Source organism: Gopherus evgoodei, chromosome 5 (assembly GCF_007399415.2).
Source record: "Gopherus evgoodei ecotype Sinaloan lineage chromosome 5, rGopEvg1_v1.p, whole genome shotgun sequence".
Classification (NCBI taxonomy): Eukaryota; Metazoa; Chordata; order Testudines; family Testudinidae; genus Gopherus; species Gopherus evgoodei.
Genome location: NC_044326.1, coordinates 63,717,435 through 63,741,844, shown reverse-complemented (window position 1 = coordinate 63,741,844; position 24,410 = coordinate 63,717,435). Strand labels below are relative to the sequence as shown.

The 24,410-nt window shown below is 40.2% G+C and overlaps 1 protein-coding gene across 1 annotated transcript in view; it reads left to right on the top strand.

Annotated features, from left to right (window-relative positions):
* Nucleotides 1-24,410, top strand: part of WWC2 (WW and C2 domain containing 2) — a 162,218-nt gene that overhangs the window by 105,866 nt on the left and 31,942 nt on the right. The window contains exons 7-12 of the mRNA XM_030564541.1: nt 375-521; nt 2,250-2,323; nt 6,900-7,142; nt 13,161-13,250; nt 14,066-14,688; nt 22,980-23,103. Of these exons, the coding sequence (XP_030420401.1) occupies nt 375-521; nt 2,250-2,323; nt 6,900-7,142; nt 13,161-13,250; nt 14,066-14,688; nt 22,980-23,103 (1,301 nt within the window). The remainder of the gene's footprint in view (nt 1-374; nt 522-2,249; nt 2,324-6,899; nt 7,143-13,160; nt 13,251-14,065; nt 14,689-22,979; nt 23,104-24,410) is intronic.

Genomic DNA, 24,410 nt, shown 5'->3' with positions numbered 1-24,410 from the left:
TCCTGAAGAGCTCTGTTATGCCTTTTAGAAACAGCTTTCTTAAGAGGTCTCCCATGCATTCCCCTTTGCAACTGGCCAGCTGTGCTGGCTGGTACAAAGAGGACACTAGGTCAAGGCCCTGATTCTTGTCTTGGTACATTTGCAGTGGCTGGTGGTACTAGGCTCATGCAGTCCTAGCATTCATCTGAATGCAGACTGAGTGGACATTTCAAAGGAAGAGAGACACTCAGCTGTATACCTCCCCACGTCTAATCTGGAGCTGAATGAGGAAACAAGCTTCACACTATAGTTCTTAAACTATACATTGATATGTAGCAGTGGTGACATGTTCCTGAAGTGCAAAGATATAATAGTAAAGCATTCTCTGATTTCAGAGCCTTGCAAAGTTGAGAGAGCGATTTCATGTTGACCAGACCATTGGGAGATCTGAACCAGATTTGAGGTCCAGCTCTGTAAACTCTCAGTTGTCTCTCTCTAGACAAACTCTGGATGCCGGGTCTCAGACAGACATTTCTGGTGATGTAAGTCCTTTTCATTTTGGCAAGAGTAAAGGGAGAGTGATGGGAGAATACTGCTGTTAATGGGATTGGAATCTTTACTCTTATTGCTGTGTGTGTAACTAGCTGTAAGAGAAAATTATCTACCCCAGTTTCAGGTAAGTTTTTAGTTTCCCCTTAAAAATTTAATCTGAATTTTTATTTAAAATTTAAATAAAAAATAATTTGTCATGAAGCCTTTATTATAGTAATCTGATTTTTATCAAAAATTCCTACATATATAGATGAACAGTTCTATAACTGGATAGTATTTCTTATTTATTTGTATGATCTTAAAACATATTGTGAAAACAAAGTAACGTAGAGGTGAAGTTTAAAGCTGATCTCTTTCAAGAACAGGATTTCAAAATTTACCTAATAATTTAATTTTTGTCCTGTTGAAAACCAGTTGGTGGAATTAGCCTTTCAGTGATTGTCGTTAAAAACTTCTGTATGTCAGTAACCCAGATACCTGTCATGAGTTCGCATTCAGAAATGTTTGTCAAACATTGGCATTTTCCTTGATGTTAGTGAGCTAAATGACCGCACCACAACTAAAGGCAGGGAAAAAGTTGTCTGGGCTTACCCAAAGAAGGCAGCTCTGCTTTGTGGTTGGTTGAGGGTGGGTGGAAGGGAGGAAGGTCAGAAACTGTTGCAAAAGGTGCCTTGTGGCGGTGACTCACGCCCTCCTTCCCCAGGAATGTGCATAAAGGTATGAAACCTGGGTGGAGCAAGTCTCTATGTCCAAGCAGCAAGGAAGCCAACACCCACTCCCTAGTGGAAGCGAATGGGTTAAGACCTGCTGTGGGCATTACGCTAGTTGCCCCTTTTAAAGGGGGGTTGGGAAGGAATTTTTCCCGCACCACCAGAATTGGCTTCAGTGGAGTGTGTTTTTTTTGCCTTCCTCACAGCAGGTGTGAGGATGGACCTTTTCTGGTCAATAGAAAAGATGGTAGGCCATATGTCGCAACTTATTTTGTAATATAGGGAGGATGTTCAGTGCAGGTACTCCATAGGGAGAGCAACCAGTGACCAGATAAATGACCTGGTAAAGGACTTAAAAGGAGGTCCTGGATAAAGGAACAGAAGAGGGGAGTGGTTTGGGGACTCCAATGACTGGCACAGCAGGGAGCTAACCCCCTCCGTTCTCACAGCCCTCCGAAACCCTTAGACCTTACCATCATGAGGCTGGTGGATGGTAAGGTCTAAGCCATGGGTCAGCTGGGGGACCTGGATGGCAACAAAGGGGGGCTGAAGACACTAGACCCACTAAATCAACCCCACTGCATCGATCGCAGCAGGGTGGATTCCTGGTAAGTGTAGACATGGCCTAGGGGCATAACTTAGGTGTGTCTTTAGCAAAAGCTGTTCCATTGAAATTCTACTTTGAATTCTATTGAAGTCAGAACTTTTGAAGAAATCAATGTGATTCAAAGTAGGATTTAAATGGCATCACAGCTGCTTACACCAGATATGAATGTGGCCCTAATGTCAATTTAGAAGTTGAAAACAAAAACAAACATGAGAAAAAATCACTCTACATTGTGAATTTGAGTAGTGTATTAATTACACCTTGTAGTGAAAAACAGTTGGCAGACTATATTGCTACTACTGGGCACGTTTCCATTTGAAGTAATTTCTGTAGCACATGCATTTGCTTTGTGTTATAGATGTGTCTTGTACCATAATAAAGGTGATTTTTTTTTTCAACAGATGGGAGTGAAAAGTAGATCAAATTTAGCTGAAAAAGTCAGACTAAGTCTTCAATATGAAGAGGCAAAAAGAAGGTAATAGGGTTAGTTGCTTTGTTAAATTAAGTAGATTGTGAATTGGAACATGTTTCAACATATAATGCATTCTGCAGCAGTACAACTCATCTTGTGCTTGCCATGACATCTAGTGGAGGGTATTTTTGGACAAATATCAGCCAATCCATTCTTTTCAAGGCTGTTTTCCTTTTTCTTATTTCTGTCAGCGACTTGAGTACTGGTTTGTTCTTATTGTAAAGCACAAATTCTAGTTTAATATTAGTTCATGTTTAGAAAAAAAATACAGCCATACAATGCAGAAATACAATAATTTGACTGCAGTTCATAGGATTAAGGAAGTGGAGTAAACGAAGTGTTAATTTCCAATCTCTCAAAGTACTGGCAAACCCTTATGCCCATGTAGATCGTACTGCAGGATCAGGGCTTCAGTTTACTATGGCACAAGTGGCTTTTTGGTTTTACAGAGTTGTCTCTTCTCAGAGTGCGCGTTCCAGTGTAGTCTTTGATTGGCTTAATTATCTAATTTCCCCTGGGAGTTTGGATAAATTAACCAGTTGTATCCTTTTGAATGCTTTGCCCCGGGAGAAAGGAAATCAAAATCTCCACAACTGATCAATGTAGGATGTCCTTCAAAGAAAATGCTGCAGTGACTGCTCAGAAAAGTAATGAAATTTTGATTAAAGGCTGCCACAACACCAATGTAACCGAGTTTTGCAGGTCAGAGTGGTCCTAAGCTGTCAATTGCACATGATTCTCTTTGACTACCAGAAAATATTATGTAGCACTAGGAAGAGATTTACTATCCCTATTTAGACATAATATGTGCATAGGTCACTTGTAACTAGTGTTCCAATTGTGCTATGTTGATACTATTTCTGATACTTCTTCACAAAATAGATGTGTCGAAGTCAAGCTTTTATCGGAAACCAAGCTTATGACCTCATCAGTGAAGAGGCTTTGTCTCTATAATGAGAGGAAAACAGAAGCCTAGAGAGGCTTTTCACACTGAAGTTTCAATTTCTAAAGAACTAAGGAAATTCCCAGACAAAAATGAGATCTAAGATACTATTAAAGTTGTAAATAGAACATGAGAACATTGGCAGTCAGGGATGGAAGAGGAGACATTTGAAGGCCTAGAAATTAAAACATAACTTATTTTTTTTAAGAGGAAAAGGCAGGAGATTACGCAAACAACCTTTATTGTGCCCCATATAAGCACCTAACAACTAATGATCTTATTGGGAAACTGTACCTCAACCATGTCCAATATAAACCATAAAACTTGGTTTTGCCAGTAAATCAGTACTGTCTGCAAAGATGTAAAGAGCCAGGGCTGTGGAGCTTACCTCATTATCAAGAGTTCTATGTTTTTTGGCTCTAGTTCATAATGTAAATAACATCAACTAGCATCCAGTACTGTAGATACCAACGTACAGCACCTTTCCATAGGGACTGTTAATTTAAACATAGGCCATCCTCCATTTCAACGATGTGTTTGGTGTCAAGAAACACGGCATCTCACGTCTTCTCTCTACCCACGTAGGCCAAAAACACTGACTGCATCGGTCTACCAAACCCATCCTATAAAGTATATGTTGATAGGAATCCTAATACTGGACTATCAGATCTAGCTCTCCCCTCTTTACATATGGGATTTGGGTCAGACTTAAAGGTTTTTATGAAACCTTAACTTTGAACTTCCAAGTATTTCTTCTTTATAACAAGAACATTTTAGTGATGTCATTTTAATTGAATGGATCTCTGTTTAGAATTTGGGCTGTAACTTAATGGAGACATGTCAGTTCTAATAGGAAGCAAATGAGATTTCCTGAAAGAGAGAACACGTTTAAAGGTTCCTTTTAAGGGAAGGGACATCCTGGTTTTATCAGTGACTAGAGAATGCTTTTGATAAAATTACTGTATCTTGAAATAATGAACAAAGGTAACCAGTTTGTCCTCAACCTCAATGCGTAATCATATCACAGCATCTCTCATGCCGATTATGGTAGCCATAATCATTATTATAAAAGTAATAAGTATGACCCTTCTTTCTGAAGTGTCAAATGTGTGAATCAGTTGTCTTGTATTAAAAAAGCCAAGGAAGGAAAAAAAACACTTTCAAATGGATTTCCCAGTTTGGAAAGTATCCAAAAAATATTTTCTTTTTCAAAAGGCTACTTGCAGTTCATTCTTTCTTTCTTTCTTTCTTGGAAAATAGCAAATCCTGTGGGACAAACTCAGATGTTGCTACAAAAAGTCAGCTTTACTGGCCTCAACTACAGCAGATAAACACTTTTAAACAAGTATACAATGTTTCAAGTGAATTTTGGTGCTCATAAACTGTGCCCAACTTGGAAATCTTTATTCACAGAGGGCAGATACTGCTTGAGCAATGATATCTTACTGTGATGAAGCTCTTTCTAATGTGCCTTGACCTCGTTAAGTGGCGACTACCTCAGAGGGTGAGAGGGTAATTCAGTTTTCATGTCCATTTAATCCTTTTCCCCTCTGATGAGACTGCTAACAAGGGTGCCAATTATGATAGTGGATAGCTGGCTACATCAGAGAAAGCTCTGAGACCACCAACTCATCCCATAAGCCATTGAACAGCTGTCCATAGCATCTACTATCAGGCACTACCAAGGTTAGCTAGATTTGAACCAGTGACCTGGAGATAAGTCTCTACATCCCATTCTCAATGTGAAACCAACCAGTTGTTTCCCTGCAAGTCTCTCTTCCCTAACGGAATGTTAAATATAAATAATTGATATATTGAGAGGCTCCAAAAAATGTTTACATATAAATTAAACAGTTTATTTTTTTTCAGTCTCCCTGGTTGGTTGGTTACTGACTTCATACTTGAGCTTAAAGTACTGTGTTCAGCTTTGATTTCATTGTTGTTTTGTAAAATATCATGCAACTGACTTGTTTTGGTTTTTTTAAGCTGCTGGTATTGATGTTGGAGTAGGGAGGAAATCTCAAAGATCTCAGTTTGTGGTTCAACCAAGTTTGTCCTTCTGATTTCTGAATTAAGTAATGGGGTGGACAGGTTATTGAGAAACCTGTTTTTTTGTGATCGGTGATGCTAATAATATCATGCTTATTTAGCATTTTGATTGTTAATTTTCCTGTATGTTGAGGCAGTTGTTTATGGCTTTTCTGGTTGAAGCTAAAGAACAGCTGATGTTGGGTCTTTCCTGACTGCAGAGAGATTGTGAATAGCAAATTTAATCTATTTGTGAAATATTATGTTGGCCACATCCTCAGCTGGTGTAAATTGGCATTGAAGTCAGTGTAGTTACACTGATAAACCAGTTGAGGATCTGACCCACATCTGTTTAACAATGACAAGACACTCTCTGCTTCTTACCCTGAGTTGTCCTGCAATGAGCTTCTCTCTCACCCTTCCCTTGCTCTGTCCTTCTCCCAGTCTAGAAGAGGAGAGGTGCTGAATGGCTCCGGGAAATGTTAATCGGTGGGATAAACAGCTTTTGAACTAGGTGGCCTATTGAAATCCAGCTCATGTTAGTAGTTACTGAATGTTGCCATCCAGTAGTTATGTGGCCCATGTGATGTAAGTTCGATGGTCTTTGTAGATCCCAGTGGACTTCTGTATCTATGTCTTGAAAAGCCACAATACAAATTTGTGCCCATGTTAGTTTCAGCAGAGAGGTTGAGGACTGAATGGTTACGGAGAGGGAACTACTAGAAGTAGTCCTTCCTATTCAGGGTTGAGTCATGTTAGCAGGATAATGTTGGGAAGCTTCTACCACCTTTAGACATACTGTGTCTGTTCTGATGATAAGCAGAAGATGTGCAGTCTAACACATTTGACAATTCACTCAGACTTTTAAATAGGTTATCTCCCTTTCCTTTTGCTTACAACTGTTGGTGGTACCGTACCTTTCAGCAGGGTGATAAGACTTCCTTCGTCCTTTGAGTCTGTCATCTATTTGCCACTAGAATTTGTGCCCAGATAGCATGCTCATTATGTCACAAAGTTGTCCAAGTATGCTATTACTGCAATGCAACCAACCTCTAGCACTTTAGGGTAAGTGGGTACCTCTCTTGGTTCCATGATCTACCCAGTGCTTCTACAGTGTCAGCAGTCTGATGTTTTCAAAACATTCAGGCTGTAAACTGTATTTTTAAGTCAGCTTTTGGACTATAGCAGAAAGAAGTTCACATTTTAAATATATAAATCTTCACATTTTTTATGCCCCCATATATGAATTAAAAAAAAATGTATAAGGGATCGTGTTTTGGGGCATAAGCCAGTCATTAGCTGCCTGGGTTTTGGAAGAAACTTCCCCATATTGGCAAGGAATGGGGTTCCTTGTACCTTCTGATGCATCTGGTACAGTTATGGGCTACTGGACTAGATGGCCCACTGGTCTGATGCAGTGTGACAATTCCTACATTTTTGTGAAGCAACATTAATTGTAAACGTAACTTTTTGTGCAAAATCTATACCCTGGTATGTACATGTTGCCCACCCTTGTTGTTGGTTCTAAATATTGTCTCCATTTTACACTCCCTATTCTTTGGCACTGTTCAGTATGCCAGACCCAAACGCATGTATCTTTTGTTTTAGCATGGCAAACTTAAAGATTGAACTATCTAAATTAGATAGTGAGACCTGGCCTGGGGCACTGGATATTGAGAAGGAAAAACTGATGCTGATCAATGAAAAGGAAGAGCTTTTAAAAGAACTCCAATTTGTCACACCACGCAAACGCACTCAAGATGAGCTAACGCACCTGGAAGCAGAAAGAAAGAGGCTGGAAGAAGAGCTGCTGTCTGTGAAAAGCACTCCTAGTCAAGCACTTGCTGAGAGGTACATTTTCATCTTTTGCTAATGTTAAGTACTGTTATCTGCAGTTTAACCTTTGTACTCATTGCAGGTCTGTGCTGTGCCTTGATGGACCATTTCCCTTCAGTAACTGTTCTGTGCAGATCGTAAAATTACATTTATTATTAATCCACTGGGCAGTAACACAGAGGATCCTGTTGTATCATGAGAAAAAACACACACCCTGTATGCGCTCTGCAGTATTGGCTGCTCTCCATTTGTTACCAGCATGAAATGCCTATGACAGATGTTGGATAACTGAGGAATGTCCGCATACCATCAGGAAGGCAATACATCATTCACTGCTTTCGGATAATAGCTGTAAGCTATTTGAACTCTGGCTATTTGATTGTTGCAACATCTGAAACCTCTCACTGTGGGTTTTATTACACAAAAAATGCAAAAGTTTTGCTGCTTTTGGCTCAGAAGCAGAGGACAGTTGCAGCAGAACTTCACTAATTTGCACTAGTAAATGAGATACCCCCTGCAACATACTGAGTTTTGCCAGCTAATGAAAGAGCTTGAAAAAATCAATGGAAACTTTGTCACAAAATATGACTTATGTTAAACAATGGTGGATGTAAATTTTATTGGGGATCATTTCTCGTGCATTAGTAAATATACTGTAGTATGTCTGGTAGAAATAAAGAAGTCAATATTCAGACTTTCGCTATAGCACTCTGTCAAAGGTCTGATCCTGCTCAGAGTCCATTAAAGTGAATGGCAATGGGAACTAGATTGATTTGAGCCCTAAATCATTGAGTAGAGAAGAGACTCCCCATTTCTGTGTGCAGATTATGTAAATTGTGTATTAGCAAAGGGTGGATTAAGCAAGGTTTGATTTACGCCCTTTTTAATGCTTTAAATTGTGGTTTGTTTCAGTTATCCACAGAAGCGGGTGAGGTGTGATCTCAGCCCTTATAAAACTACTGAAAAAAATTCCTCTTGACTTTTTGGACAGGAAGATTTGATTTGATGCTTTAAAATGTTAAACCTTTGTCATCTTTGTACAGTTCACCCCTCAATGGGGGGAGCAGGCAATGACTATATATGTTGCACTCCAGAAGTCTAGGTTTGGGAAGGATTTGGGCTAGGTTTGAGGATAGGATGTAGGGAGACTTGTGGGAAGGGGCGGGCAGGAAAAATAAGGCAATTTGGAAGGAAGTATAGCAGAGAGGAATTACTCAGAGAGCCAGCATGTTGGGTATGTTTAGTAATATATATAGTCTCAAGAATAGTTCCTGAATCCTGTGAGAATTAGAAGTGGATAGAGCCTTGTAGATGTAGAGATGTGTTTGAATGAAACTAAATTTCCAAGGAAGAAATTAACCAGCTGTGTTAGTAATCTCTGATTAAGTTACCAGAGATGTTGCTCTTCAACATCCATTGGTCAAGTAATAAACAGGAAAAACAAAATCATAAAATCACATTTATAACAATTGAAGAGTGTAAATGAAGAGTTTGATCAGTAGGCTAACAAGTAACAACTGGATCCTGGTTCTTATGCTAGCAGTTGATTTCTTAGTCTGTGTCTGAATTTGCATGTTTATCACTAAAGACACATTCTTAATTTAAATGAGTATAATAAAAGAGTAAGTTACATTTTTTTCCACGGTGAAGAAGAGATGTGATATATTTTCCAGGACTCTAGTTTACTGTGTGGCTGGCTGGTGACCCATTCCGGACTGGCCTTTCCCTCTGTCCCTCCACAAACTGTCCTCTAACTAGGATTGCAGAATGTTGTGTCTCTTCCGAGGCTGTCAGTAGTTCTGGTATTCTGCCTTCTGACCAGCAGGTGGTACTTGAAGATTAGAGTGTCTCATGCTTGCTTGAACATTGTAATGAATCTTAACCTGTAACCCCTTTATAATTTAATAACTGAACCCCATGCCTCCAAAGTAAATAGGGTCTTTTCACACTAAACTTGATTGTTGCATCTCGTGCTGACTTGAGGTACTCAAAATTTTGTAAAAGGATTCAAAGGTGAACCTTTTCCTGAATTAAACTCTTCTTTAATTAATGGTCAAACCTCCAAATGTTACTTCCCAGAGGACAAAAGAATCACCCCTCCGGTGATTGTGGGAGCAGCCAGTTCACAAAACCCATCTTTTCTTCAACAAATGGCAGTGTGGCTACATTGCAGTCTTTTTATAACCTTCAGTGAATATGGTAGGCTTCTGTTTGGTTCAAATGAGTATGTCAGCTGTGATTGCTGTAATGAAGCAACATCTTAGAAAGCAGCAGATCCTATCAAAGTTTGGTAAGAATAGTAAGAAAAAGAGGTCTGAACCAAAAGATTCGCTTTGTAAAACCAGGTTTCACAGTGTAGCCTAGGGATATCTGAGAGAGGGTAGGTAAAACTGACATGAGTAGCTGTACTCACAGACCATTTAAAAAAGTGGGTAAAGATCATATATCAGTTTCAAAAAAGAACAGGCAAAGTCTATCCTGGCTACTCTGAGGAGCCTCCCATATTATCGCACAGAAATAGCATTCTGTTTTTCCTACTTATGGAACTTTCAAAAGGGCCACCTGTTGTTTCTCCTTGATTTCCATTTATGGTAGTGAGTTCCTTTATCTTTTTGGCCCTAGGAAAGGTCCCCTGATTAATTGTAGACTGTCTGGTCTTTGAGGGAGTTATCTGGTGAATTTGAAGTTTTTCTGTATTCTTGTCCTTCCAATATTGCTTCCAAAATGGAGGTGTGGTCTTGTGTTTGGCATCTACAACCATGTCCAGATCATGTTGGGAGAAGAAGGTGGGGGGGGGGGGAGGGCGGAAGAAGTGAAGCTGCTTCATTTTGAGATTTCGCCTACTCAGTTAGACAACTTTCTCATGTGAAGGAACTGTCCCTAAGTCTAGAAAATGGCTGATGTGTTTAGTATATATTTTTTTCACATTTCTGCTCTGTTGTAGAAAAGGACTAAGACAAATTCTCTCTCGTTTTCTAGAAGTTCTGCTGATAATTCAGTTGCATTCCTTTAAATCACACTAAATATTTTTGTTGTTCTTTGTTTAAAAAAAAAAAGGGAGGTCAGATCTTCATCTGATGTAAACTTCACTAGAATTAGATCAGTTTACAGCAGCTGAAGATCAGGCCTAAAATATTTTTCTTAATGCTATTTTAAGTCTCATCTAAATGTCTTTATTTTATGTATATATTTTGTAGAAATTACAGATTGTGGAATTAACTTCTGAAAATAAGTTGTTGTTTTTTAAAGTACAACCTATCAGACTGTCTGAAAAACACATGTATAATTACCTAACACTTCGGCATATGAGCTTTAACAATACATGATCTATTACTAATCACTAAAGAAATATTTTTAAAATAGTACAAATCATTCAAATAGGATGCTAATACTTTCCCTTTACTACCCACGCAAATTGGCCATCATTTTATGTAACTCAGGCTACAGAATATCCTTAACCAAGCCCTTCTTGTCTTTAAACTATTATAAATTCAACAGGAAATACAGCATGGAGAAATGCTGGTCTTAAAACAAGACTATTTTGCCTAGACTTACTTTATTTGCATCGGGCTTGGGGTGAAATCCTAGCTCCACTGAGGTCATGGATTAAACCTCTATTGACTTCCTTTATCACTTAAAGAATATTCCATTTAGATTTCCAGACTTGTCTCAAGATTTGTTTACCATCATTGGTGAAACAGTGACTGAGCATATGGTACCAGTAGCAAGGAATATTTAAAGATGACTTAATAGGAAATCAAAAAGTTTAGGAATAGTGACTAGGAGGATTAAATTCAGTAAATGAATTAAATGAATATGAAGCATTGTCAGTTAGTTGATTTCCATTTGATATCAATAATACCTAAAATATAAATATTGCATGACTTCAAACAATTTCCCAAAGCCTCAGGTTTTTTAGTTTATATTCTATTGCAATCTGATACTCCTGATAATGATTTTATGCTGTCAACTTGTATTTGTGACTCCGCCATCCTATCACTGAAATCTTTGAGATTTAGCGACAGAATTGACATCGCATTCTAAATTAGATGTAATTTCACTTAACACTAACATTGATTCAGAATAATCAAATGTTATTTCCAATGACTGAACTGCATTAAATATAATAGCTAGAGAAATCTTAGAAGTACCAGTAGATTGATCTAGAGGAAATTTCATTTTCAACTGATGGTACAGCCTTGCTAACAGAAATACACGTATATGAGTAAGGGACACTGATAAGGGCAAAAGTCATATTTTCTCTAGTCTTCATTGTTGCTGGTAACTCGAAGTTACAAATTTTTGCACCTCCTTCCTTAACTAGTTGCTGCTTCTACAAGGAAAGGTGAAAAGCCACCTTTAAAAAGTCACAAAAATATTAGTAGAAGATTAACATTGCTGGGGAGAGAGAAACAGGAGAAACTATAGTTAAATAACTGCAGAAAAAACTGAAATATTACAAAATGGCAGAAATGGGGAAAGAATCTGAAATCATAGATTATAACAAGCAGCAGAAAAATGAAAGATTTAGCTTGGGAGCCCTGGGAGACTATCAGCAGCAATATCAAGATACTGAATGGGGCCATCCCTGCTCAGCATCTGCTTAAAGTTAGGCTTCTCCTTAAGTGCTTTGCTTAATCCTGGAACCCTCTGAGTATAATAATCTGTTTTTCATGCAGAAATCATATCTTTGAATGTGTACTCTGCAGTTGCATTTGAACCTTGGTTTGTTCCTGCGGGTACTGAGTGAGGAGTCTAAAAGGAAAGTTTCTGAAATAAGCCTAAAACTTCATAAAACTAACCTAAAAATGGCTAATACTTGTGATTCAAAGAAATGTTGTGTGTAACTTGACTGAGCAATGGCTAATGGGGAACATCATAATCCACAACTATGGGAAGGGCATTAGTTACTCCAGCAAGAGATAACAATGTATCTCGCATTATGTATGAAGGTATCAATAAATACTACGCTAAGGTAAAATCTGAACAGGAGTCTGTCAGAAGAGCTTTTTCTGACAGATCTATTGGACTTTTGAATTGTCATCCAAAAGAAACAGACACATTTCACCACTTGGATTTTAGAGCTAGACTGGACAAATGTACAGTAGGGAACAATCCTACGCTGGGATGAAGATGAGTTGAATGATGATGGGGGGATCTCATCTCTAACTTCTGTGACTCTATCGGGCAAAGACTAGAATGTTTGGGGTGCAGTACTGTGTGTCCTGGATACCATCCAACATCTCTGAATTCTAAACCTACTTGTTAACTTGGATCCTGTTTTGGGTATCAGATATATGAAGCATCCGATGTACAAAGGGACTCGTCTTGATTCCTGTTTCAAACAGCATGTCAACGTGCACTACGGAACTTACTGTATACAGTAGCAGTGTTCATGCAGCGAGTTGCTGCACAAAGCTGGTGTGCTGTTAGATATACTCCCTAGCCTGCTACTTTCTAAGTCTCCACATAGACAAACCCTAGTGATTTTGCTTGAGTTTTTCTGTTTTTTCCCATACTGTTCTCCAGAGTTCTTAAATTTTCAGAATTTACAATAATATTTGCTTTCCTGTTTAGTTTCCTTGCGTTTTTTGCTGGAACTATATAAGCTAAGTAGCCAATATACAGCTTGCTAAAATGCAATAGATGAAGCTTTTGCTCTGTTTTCCAAACCGCTATCCCTGTTCTTTTTCTTTCTCTTTGCTTGCATGACATTTCTCTCAGTATCGGGTGTATACAGATCCTATTTATTACTTGTATGATGACTCAGGTTTGGGTGGTGCCTTACATTACACAGTCCCTATTCGAAATTGCTTAGATTCTTAGGCTGTACAATGTAGTTGGAAGCTAGGGCGAGACCAAGCGGAGTCTGAACTGATTAGCAATGACAAGCAAGGGGAAGGAAATGGGTTTTAAGGAGGAGTGGGAGGCATTAGCTTTTGTTTCTTATCTATGAAATATTCTTCTGTATTTACTTTGTGCCTTGTATATTTTATAATTTCTTTATATACTTGAATATAGTTCTTCTTCCAGGTTGAAATTGGAAGAGAGAAGAAAAGAGTTGGTTCAGAAACTTGAAGAAACTACAAAGTTAACTACTTATTTGCATTTGCAGCTTAAAAGGTACGGCTGCATTTTACATTGTTTTAACAAGAAAAAAGTAAAGATCTGTTTTCAGCTGTGGTGCAGAAGCACTGAATATGTCTGTACTTCATTCTTAGATTTTCTGCTAGCTGGAGACTGAAACAAGTTCATTTTAATATATGTGGCAGGACACATAGGTGCAGTTGCTTCTAGCATTCTCTGTGCAAATCTACTGTATCTATATAACTTTAATAAGTGTATAAGAATGAATTTTTGCGTGTTTTATAATTAAGAGAGCAACGCATCTTCTTGCTTAGATTAAAAAAATGCTTAGCAACCATATTTAGTACATGGAATGTCTCCAAAAAACTCTTGTTCCTAATGAAAACCCTTGGTTTTTTTTTAATATGACTGTATCTATAAGCTTGACTGTGCACGAACATCCGCATTTATTACCAACAGAGCCTCATTGCATGCACATCTTCATAACCATTAATGTAAACAGTTTGTTCTGATTTTTTTTCAGTTAACGTACTTTTTCCAGAAATAAAATTTGTTGCAATGAAAGATAACCACAGCGACATTTTTCCCTGTAATTCATTATTTTAAAGTCTGACTTTATGATATTACATTATTGTTGACTTTTCCTGTACCTACTGTACAGAGGCTTTAAAGACCTGTTCGCTGCCCTGACAGGATTATAATTTAAATACCTCATGGCACTGTTATAGGGATAACATCTCCTTTGTGGTCTATGAGTGCACTCCTTCAGACCTCATCTTTTACTATTGTGTGCTGGTGATCAGATCTATAGTAGATTAATAACATAAATGTTGTTTGTCTTTTCTTTGCAGTCTCTCCGCCAGTACGTTATCTGTGTCTTCAGGGAGCAGCCTAGGATCCCTAGCATCCAGTCGGGGGTCTCTGAACACATCCAGCAGGGGATCACTAAACTCCCTCAGCTCCACAGAGCTCTATTATAACCAAGGCGATCAAATAACAGACTTGGACTATCAGTATAAACTTGACTTCATATTGCAAGAAAAGAGTGGTTACATTCCTGCTGGGCCTATCACTACCATTCATGAAAATGAGGTGGTCAGTTCCCATGGGAGACTGGGTTACAGTGACTCTTCTGGGTCTTTGGCAGCAGGCCACGCTCCAAAATTGACTGAGCCACCCAAATCTGTGACATCACTGTCTTCAAGATCTTCCCTTTCTTCCTTGTCCCCACCAGGGTCTCCTTTGGTTTTGGAAGGTGCATTTTCAGTGTCTGCCCAAGAATCCCCCCTGCACCACCTCATCACAGACTTTGAAGACTGTGAATTGCCTGGTGATTTTGCAGGCATTAGTCTCTGTGAGAACCAAATATCATTGGACTCTGAAGCCAGAGCAACATCACAAGCTCTTACAGATGATAAAGATCTCAATGAAAGTGTTAGGCAGCCTTTGTCGCCTTTACGTGAAGGAAATGCAGGTAAAGAAATAATTGTAATCTCAAATCTCTATGTAATGGATAAAAATTAACTAAGGTCCTGACTTTTAAATGTAGGGCTGCTTCTCATATGATCAATAACCAATTTGGGCAGGCTACACGTGCACTTGTGGGCAATCGTAGATACTAGGAACAACATGTACATTTTTTAGTTTAGGGTTCTGTCCTACAAAGTGTGGAGTCTGCAACTTACATTGAAATCAATCCAATGAACTTTACAGGATGAGGTCTTTAGTAGGTAGTCAACTGTCTTCTTTATTACCTTAGAATATAATTTGTTGTTGGTTTTCCAAAATAGTATCTGAGCATTGGTTGAACTCTTCTCCCATTGAAGTCAGTGATGCAACTCCCATTCACTTAATTTAAACTGAAGACATTCAAATATTCTTTTTTTGTTGGTTAAATAATGGAGCTGTGCAAATACACTCTAAAAATGTCTAGGCTGAAGCCATCCAGATACTAGTTGTACTCATGGACACTCTGAGGATTTTTTTTACAAACATCAAGATCTATAATCTTCTTTGCAAGTCTTTTGGGTTTTAGGCCCAGAAAGATGTGTTTTCTTTTAAAAGTTGCCCAAGAAGGATGAAAAGAGCAGAAAACAGAGAGAGGCAATTAGCATGCAGTTGCACTACTGAGCTAATTAATAGTTGGGATTCAATAACCACTGTATTGGCTGTTTAGTGAATCCTGTACTAATATGCTTCTTTTCAGTTCTGTATGAAGAGCTCTGCTTGTTTAAGTTTACAGTGGAGAGAGATGTTCATACCCTGATTTGGGGGAAGGCAGTGGGGGAGGGAGGGAGTTAGCTTTGTGTAAAATATTGCCCTGCCATCTTCTGGCCAAGATGTTAAGTTGCTGTCCAGCCTTGGTTTCTTTTTTTATTGCTCTTGTTACTACATACTCTGTGACTTAGGCGAAGAGCTCATACACATCTCATTTTTCAAAAAACAGTTTCTGAAATCTGGTTAACATGGTCACTCCGACTTCATCAAACTGTAGAACTCTTGTGCACTGGTTGTGATAGCCAAATCTCGTGGAACAATAATCCTTGTCAAAATGGCTCCAGTGGACTGACTTTGTCAAAGTTGAAAGTCTGTGTGATGCATGATCCTCTACTACTTAGTTCCCAACATTTTTTTTTAAAGTTATTCTAGTGCAGTTGTGAGAAATAACAAGGAATCTGGGCACTACCTGAAGGGCAAAGGAAGGTTGCATGAGCATCCTGTGGAACTGTAAGTGACTTCAGTATGAATACCTCAGTTCTCAATAACTAGCAGGTCAAAAGACAGGAATCCTGAGTAACAGTAGAGCAGTGGCCAAATCTCTCATGCCCTGCCATAGCTAGCCCTCCTTCTTCTTTGCAATAATCGCACTAAGGGGAACGGGGTGGGGAGAATCTATCCAACAGTAATGGCAAAGAGTCTTTCTCTGATGCTTGTAGTTTAAGCCCAAGGAATGGTGGCAACTTTGTAGAGGCACAGAAGAGTGTTGCTGTCTCCATTCTTGAATCAGCAAAAAAGTGCAGAGGAGATACCACTAAGGATGGCAACAAATGGAGGATTATGTCAATTTAGGTGCAAAAAACCTCCCAGTTATTGAACGTTGGAAGGATATTTTCCTCATTCAGGCTATGCAAAGAAGAAACATCCGTATAGATTTGCTGCATGCAATGTAAGAGAGACTTTCATTCATTGACAGTCTTCTGTAATATATATTTGTAGTTCCCCTAAGTAACAGTTGCAACATTATTAAAATCCCAGTTGCCAAGATGTGACCAATTGCTACTGAATCTAAAGTGCTGGCTTTGTTGCAATTGTTGAAGCGTATATTGTTACGCTGTCCCTGCATGTTTGTTTTCTGGATTTTCTTATGGCGCTTCTGGTTGGAGGAATAATGGATTTATCTTGTCATATACTATGTCCATTTTGCGATTGAGGAACTGAGGAACAGAGATTAAAGAGCCTAATTCTCAAAAGTGCTGAGCTCCTGCTGCCCTGTTCGAAGTCAATGAGAGAACTGAGTTCTCAGCACTTCTAAAAATTGGGTCCTGCGTGACTTGCCTGAGTTCATACAATGTCTGTGTGGCAGAGCTAGGAACACAACCCAGATTCTCTTGAGTCCCAGGCCTTAATCACAAGATCATCTGTTCCCTTTCTGAACCACCTGTAACAATTATTCCTCAGTATCTGTGGGTACATCCACACTTGGAGCTGGAAGTGTAATTTCTAGCTTGGGTACATAGCAGTGTAGCCATGATGGTGCACATGGGCAATGGGATAGGTTAGCCGGCCTGAGTGAAGTCCCACCCCGGTAAACCCTTTTGCCACCCAGCTCACCACAGCTACCTTGCTATTTTTAGCATGCTAGTTCAATCAAAGCTAATAAATGTGCATTATTACAGCTCCAGCTCAGTGTGGGCGTGCCCTATATGTCTTGTGTGACTTGGCTTTAGTTGTTCACAACACACTTTCCTTGGGAGAGGATCCTTCCATCCTTGCCTTTTAGACCAGAACATGAGAAGTACCTTTAGATTTAGAGACTTCTGTGTGTCTTGCTGGCCCCACTGTGTGAGGGCACCTGCAGTGTGAGTCTCCTCTGAGCTGGAAGACAGCGTGCTATCTTTGAATGGGCAGCATTTTTCTCTTTAAAAAACAGTTTCATTAATTATTTGAGAAATACAGAAAAATAAATTATAGAAAAATAAACAGATTCCTCAACATACCTAAGGTTTACATTGCTGAAAGTCTACCTAGGCAGGCTATTGTCAGTTTCATTCATATACTTGCAAGAGATCAAATCCTTGTGTCGGACCCTCTTGTCTGGCACAACAAAATGTCTCGCCAGAAAGTGTCTTTTATTTATTTATGTTAGGCTACTTCTCTTTCCTTTAAATAAAAAAATCTTCCTCCTTTCTAGTGATGTCCGGGTAGAAAGAAATAAACATACGCTCAATGGCCTTTGTGTTCTGGGGATGTAATTTCAGGACACACATCCTGCTTTCCGTCCAACCAGTTATACTAGTCTTTGTGTGTGGATTTGCCCTAGTGATCAAAAGTAAATAGTTGCTGTGTCAGAATTGCCATATTTCAGGGCTGTCACTGCCCATTCAGTGTTGCAGGAGAAGATACTGCTCTGATTGTTTGGCATTACCTGTTAACTGTTTCTCTTTTCAATGAATCCTCAAATACAGTTTCAGAAGTTAGTTACATAAATCCCATTTCGTTACATATGTTAGGTCTATAAATACTATTTTCTTACCATTCTTCATCTCCCAGTTGCTGAGTTATTGTGAACGAAAATAATGATGTAATTTTTTCAATAATTTGTGTTTTTCTAAAAGAACACGTAGCCAACACAGTGATCCAGTTGGTTCCTAAGTAACCATTTCAGGTCTACATTGGCATTTAATTGTCTGACATAGGTATTTGGGCATCTAAGTACTAATTTGGTTGTCCAGATGCATAATGTGGGGGTGCCCAATTTATATGTTCAACTTTGATAAATGGGGCGACAAACTCAGTCATTTTTGGCTTATATTTACCAGCAAGGAGCACCTGGAAAAAGCAACCCAAAAAAAGGTAATTTTTTAAAGGAAAGATAGAATTAAAATATCTATTATGTAAATGAATATATTGCAGCATCTTTTTCAACAGTTTTATTGTGCTAAGAATTTCAATACTTTCCAGTTCATAGCATGGGGAGCCAGCAGGGGATTGCATGAGGCACTTGGGACTTCCTTTTGTCTCCTTCAGTTATGCACAGAAAGAGATATCAGAAGTTGACTAAGGACTTGTCTACTCAGAGAAATAGCTATTGCAGACTTAGTGGACTAAGCTAACCCACACACTGGCACTCTTAGTGTGGAATAAGTGTGTCCCCAGAGGGAGCTAGTACACTACAGTAACTCCTCACTTAACATCCTCCCGCTTAACATTGTTTCAAAGTTACGTCACTGCTCAACTAGGGAACATCCTTGTTTAAAGTTGTGCAATACTCCCTTATAACATCGTTTGGCTGCCTGCCCTGTCCACTGCTTGTAAGATTCTGTGGAAGAGCAGTGACTTTACAAGGGAGCAATGCACAAATTCCTCTTCTCCACCTCCTCTCTCTCCCTCCCAGTGCTTCCCCCACCGCCAAACAGCTGTTTGGCAGCACTTAAGACTTTCTGGGAGAGAGGGGGAGGAGCGGGGAAGCACCGTGTCTCTGCTCCTCCCCCTCCCTCCCAGAAAGTTCTAAGTGCCACCAAACAGGTGTTTGGCGGCGCTTAGGACTTTCGGGGGGAGAGGAGGGGAAGGAGTGGGGATGCAGCATGCTCCAGAGAGGAGGTGGAGCGGGGAAGGGAAGAGGCGGGCCTGGAGCATCCCCCGGCAAAGTCAGTGCCTGTTCTTCTCTGGGGAAACTGCTGCTGCAAAGGTGCTTCCTAGCGTCCTTGCCTGTAGCGGGCTGTGCATGTGTGAGGTAAGCTGGGGCAGTTCCCAACTACGGTACAGTACTGTACAGTATATAATGCCTTTTGTCTGCCCCAGAAAAATGTCCTTGGAACCTAACTGCCGACTCCCCCCCGCCCGCATTTACGTTAAATCTTATGGGAAAATTGGATTCATTTAACATTGTTTCACTTAAAGTTGCATTTTTCAGGAACATAACTACAACGTTAAGTGAGGAGTTGATGTACTTGCTTTATGGTGCTTTAAACTCACACCTGGCTTTTTTTGCAACTATTTTCCTTTGTGGACAAACTCTAAAGCCCAAGTGTTCTGAATCTGTGAAGTGCAAAATTAGAGCTTATCTTTACCTTTACTTCTTGCTATTCTTTGTCTTTTCAGTGTGATGGAACTTAGTGTTCTGTTTGCTTTAGAAGCCTCACAGAATCTGATGTAAGTGGTGGGCGAATGATTCAGTCCACTTCTTCAGTGGCCAGATGAGTCACAACCAATTTAAAAAAAATACAGCTTAGTTTCAACAACTAACTTTATGATAACTTTCGATACTCTAGCTGTTCACAAAGTCCAAGTGGGCAGGGTGAATGAAAAGACAGGTGTGAAAACCAGGCATACTATGGCCAATGAGAAATCCAGGGCCCTGGTTTTGCTGATTTGAAGAAATATATCATTAAATGTTTTGATGGGATGATATGGAGAAGAGGAATATAGGTCAGCAAAAAAAAAACCCTAAATTGTAGCTCTCGTTTTTGATAATGTCACTGTATCTTTAATTCTAAAAGCACTTATATTTTTTTAAAAGCTATAAATGAAGTTAATCCTTATGCTGAGATTTCCTGTTATTAATATATGTAGTGCCATGTGTGTATAAATATAAAACAAAAATATATTAAAAAGCCTACATTAAAAGTACATTAAGGTTGCAAAATCAAGCACTCAAAAGTTAGGAAATGCGAGAAACAATTAACTGCCTCTTTGTATGTCTGTATTATGATAGTCTTTTGTTACATGATCACGTACAATTTTTTCCACAGGACCCCTGCCTCATTCAGTGCACAGGATGAATGGTACTCAGGGAATGAATCAGGATTGTGTAATGAATGAGGCTATTGTCTGTAGGACCCTTGCACCTGGTAGGAGCAATTGTAGAAAGTATTCTGCTCAGCCCTGGGATGGAACTTGTTAAGTAGCTGTGTGGTTGGTGCATGCATAGTCTGATCAGCTGCTAGGCAGCTAGGCAGGGGCGAAAATAACTTAAAGGACTTACTGGTTTGCCGGAGTCCTGAGCAGGCGTGGCCTCAACAGGAAGAGGTGGGACCTTTCAAGATTTAAAGGCCCTGAGGCCTTTAAATCACCCTGGAGCTACCAGCTGCAGAGGTGGCTGGGAGCCCTGGGGCTCAGAGGCGAATTAAAGGGCCTGGGGTTCCAGCTACCATGAAGTGCCAGGCCCTTTAAATCACCATGGGAGCCCTACTGCCGCTACCCTGGGGCAGCAGGGCTCAGGCTAGGGCTGGGGTAATGGCGGCTGGGGTAGTGGCAGCAGGGCTCGGGTGGTAATTTAAAGGGCCAGGGGTGCCGGCCGCTGTAGGGAGCCCAGGCCCTTTAAATCCCCACTGGACCCCGGCTCGGGTGAGGATTCAAAGGGCCCAGTGCTCCTACCACTGTGGGGAGCCCCGGGCCCTTTCAATAGCCTCCGGAGCCCTGCTGCCGCTGGGGTAGCGGTGACAGGGCTCTGGCAGAGATTTTAAAGGGCCAGAAGCTCCAGCCACTGCGGGGAGCACCAGGGCCCCTTAAAAAGTCACCGGAGCTTCAGCAGCGGGGCTCAGGCAGCGCTGAAAAGAGCCCGGGGCTCCCTGCAGGGGCCAGAGCTCCGGGACATTTATATCCCTGCTTCAGCCCTGCTGCCGGAACTCTGGCAATGATTTAAAGGGCCCGGGGCTCCCCACAGCAGTTGGAGCCCTGGGCCCTTTAAATTACCGTCAGAGAAGCCAGTCCAGTCCGGCACGGTGTACCACTCTTAATGGCATGCTGTACTGGACCGTACCAGCTTACTTTCACCTCTGCAGCTAGGGGATAGAGCTTGCTCGGTGCAGATGGAATAGTTTGAGGCCAGGTCTAAAGTAAAATTTACATTGGTATAATGCTGTTGCTCAGGGGTGTGAAAAATCCACCCCACACCTCCAAGCAAAGCATTTCTACTAACCTGACCATGGGTGTGGACAGTGCTGTATCGACAGGAGAAGCCCTCGCATTAACATAGTTACTGGGTCTCATGGAGTTGGGTTACTTATGCCGATGGAGAAAACTCCCATTGACACTACAGCGTTTTAAGGATAGACCTGACTTGAGAATTTAGCTGTCACATTTTAAAAAGCTCCTATGGATCATGTGCAAACTGCAGGGTTTTTTTACTAGGCTTATAATTTGGTCTAATTTATGTGGATTTTTACAAAGCAGCAAAAGGCACATCCCGACCCTAGGGCACTTCTCCTATACCACACCAAATTCAAGTCTATGTACCAAAGCATCAGAGTGTTAGAGCTCTTCAGTGAAATGGTTATAAGAATATGTTGAATGTGGGCAAAACCTGTTTTTCCCTAATTTAAATCTTGGAAATGGCTGTACCGTTTTAACTGAAACTTTCAAAAAAAAATTCAGTCTGAGGCAGACACCTTACATGGAAAATTTCAGCCTAAATGCTTAAAGTTTGACAAAGTATTATAAGCAACTAAAAATAAAGCTCTGTAATGGAAAGCAGATGAACTTAACTATAGGTGGTGCTTCCAATGCCACCTTTTACAATACAAAACTTCTCTGCAGATAAAGTGCCTCTGTACTTGTCTCTTGTAGGCGCTTCTGTATAGATGAAGTACATACAGATTTACTCTCCTGAACAAGTCCCTGCTGGCAGCAGCCAACTTGGAATAACCATGAAGTTCTTCCACAGTCAGTCTCTGTCCTTGTCAAAGTCAATTTCAGGTGTCTGTGGTTATTCCTGGGGGTAATCAATAAATCTTGTCATCACCTTCACCGCTCACATGGGGGGAGCACTTCATCATCAAGGAAAAAGCATCCGTACTGCTACAAATAAAAGCAGAAATGTAGCAATCGATCCTCTAAACTGAAGCCTTAAATTTTTAACATCTTAACAAGATGTAAAGTCATGACTCAGGAGGTGTGCATAACACATACCAACATCCTCACTCCGTTGCAAATTTAAAAAAAAAAAAAAAAAAAAAGCTTCATAGGCCTGCAACTTATTTCATGGCAAAATGCTGCTTTCAATTAATGCTGTGTGTTCACTGCAGGACACTAGCATATGAATATGACTTGGAGGTTAAAATTAAGTAGTAGCTGGTGCTAAAGGTTCTCCAGCATAAGAAGTTTTTGATGATAGTGTTAGGCATTCCTTTGCTAAATCAAATGGGAGTTTACATTTCTAGGAGGGAAATCCTGAAGCTTCTATATCACTTACATATTTTTAATAAAGCATAGTTATCAGCACTGGTTTTGTGTGCTGCTGAAATTTTATTACAGTAAGAATTTAAAATTGGAAATGTAGGTTCAAAGCTCAAGATAAAGACTAATAAGGGTGAGAGAAGCCTGTGTTTGGAAAGGGAGTAATAGTCCTACATTTTCAAGCTCATCAATTTAGACATGTAAACCCCCGAACTAAAATATGTGACAATGGTAATATATCCTGTATCTGTTCAGTGGGGTGAAATTGAGCTCAGAGTCATCATTTTCAACTTGGCAGTGTTCTAAGCTGTGCAGTTACCTTGCTGATAATTGTCCAGCATTAATTTTTATTCTTCCTCCCGTGTTTAGGTGTCGACTTACCAAGAAGAGCAGTAAGTCAGCTGCTTGAGGAGAAAGCAACTTGTGTATCTGCTGCAGTGTCTGATGAGTCTGTGGCTGGAGACAGTGGTGTATATGAAGCTTCTGTAAAACAGTAGGTTTAAGAAACTGAGGCTGGGTCTACACTGAGGGAGGGGGAACTTGACCTAAGATACACATTCGTGTAGCTGAAGTCAGTTTACCTGGCCGTAAGGACAGAGGCGCTGCTGCTCCCCCGTCGACTCCGCTTCCGCCTCTCGCATGCGGTGGAGTTCCAGAGTCAATGGCAGAGTGATCGGGGATCGATTTTATCGTGTCTACACTAGACATGATAAATCAATCCCCAATAGATCAGTCACTACCTGCCGATCTGGCAAGTAGTGTAGACATACCCTGAGAAACTTTTTGACTGCATTAGCGCACTTTGGTCCCAGGAGATTTATTTCTGTCCTGCCCATCCACCCATCTGCAGCTTAATTTATAAAGAAAAGTATATTAACAAAATATTTACTTTTTTATAAATTAGGAAACATGCACATTATAGTGGACCACCAGTGCTACTATAGTTAAGGTTTAGATTAAAATTGTTTTAGGCACCTTAATTTGGCCATGTTGCTCTAATATAGTGTTTTCTATTCCCATTTCTCTTGCTAGAAGTATGTCCTAAGCAGAAATGTAATATGTAAACTATAGGCTTCTTAGAACAATAAACAAATTTTAGCACAGATAATAGAATTTTAAGAATATTACAAACAAAACCAGGCTGTGGCGATTCTCTAGGATCTTCAGTGTTCACCTCAACTTTTGCATGTGTCTGATAATAAGAGACCTGGGGAGAGAGGTTTGAGGACTTCAGGATGTGTGTTTTAATGAGATGCTTACCTACTATCCCTCTTTCAAATGTTTCAGTAGCAGCCACAATAGCCTTCCTTGCTGGGCAAATGAAGGTACATTATGGTAGGGGTTCTCAACCTTTTTCTTTCTGAGCTCCCCCACCCGCCAGCATACTGTAAAAACTCCACAGCCCATGTGTGCCATTAGCGAGTAGCAACCAAGGCAACTGCCTGGAACCCCATGCAACAGGGGCCCCCATGAAGCTACATTGCTCAAGCTTCGGCTTCAGCCCCAGATGATGGGGTGCAGGGTCTGGGCTTCAGCCCCATGCAGTGAGGCTTTGGCTTTCTACCCTGGGCCCCAGAGAGTCCAATGCTGGCCCTGGACCCCCGGTTGAGAACCATTGCATTATTCTGTCGTAGAGGGAGTGGGGCTTCATTTAAGTTCTGGTAAAACTTTTAGTAGATTCAGACTTTCTCAAATCAAAAAGACAAAACAAAACCATTCACATGAAACCTAGCATAGAAGATCTTGTGAGATTTCTACCACTTTGAATTAAAATCTTACCAGAACATCTCAGGAATATCC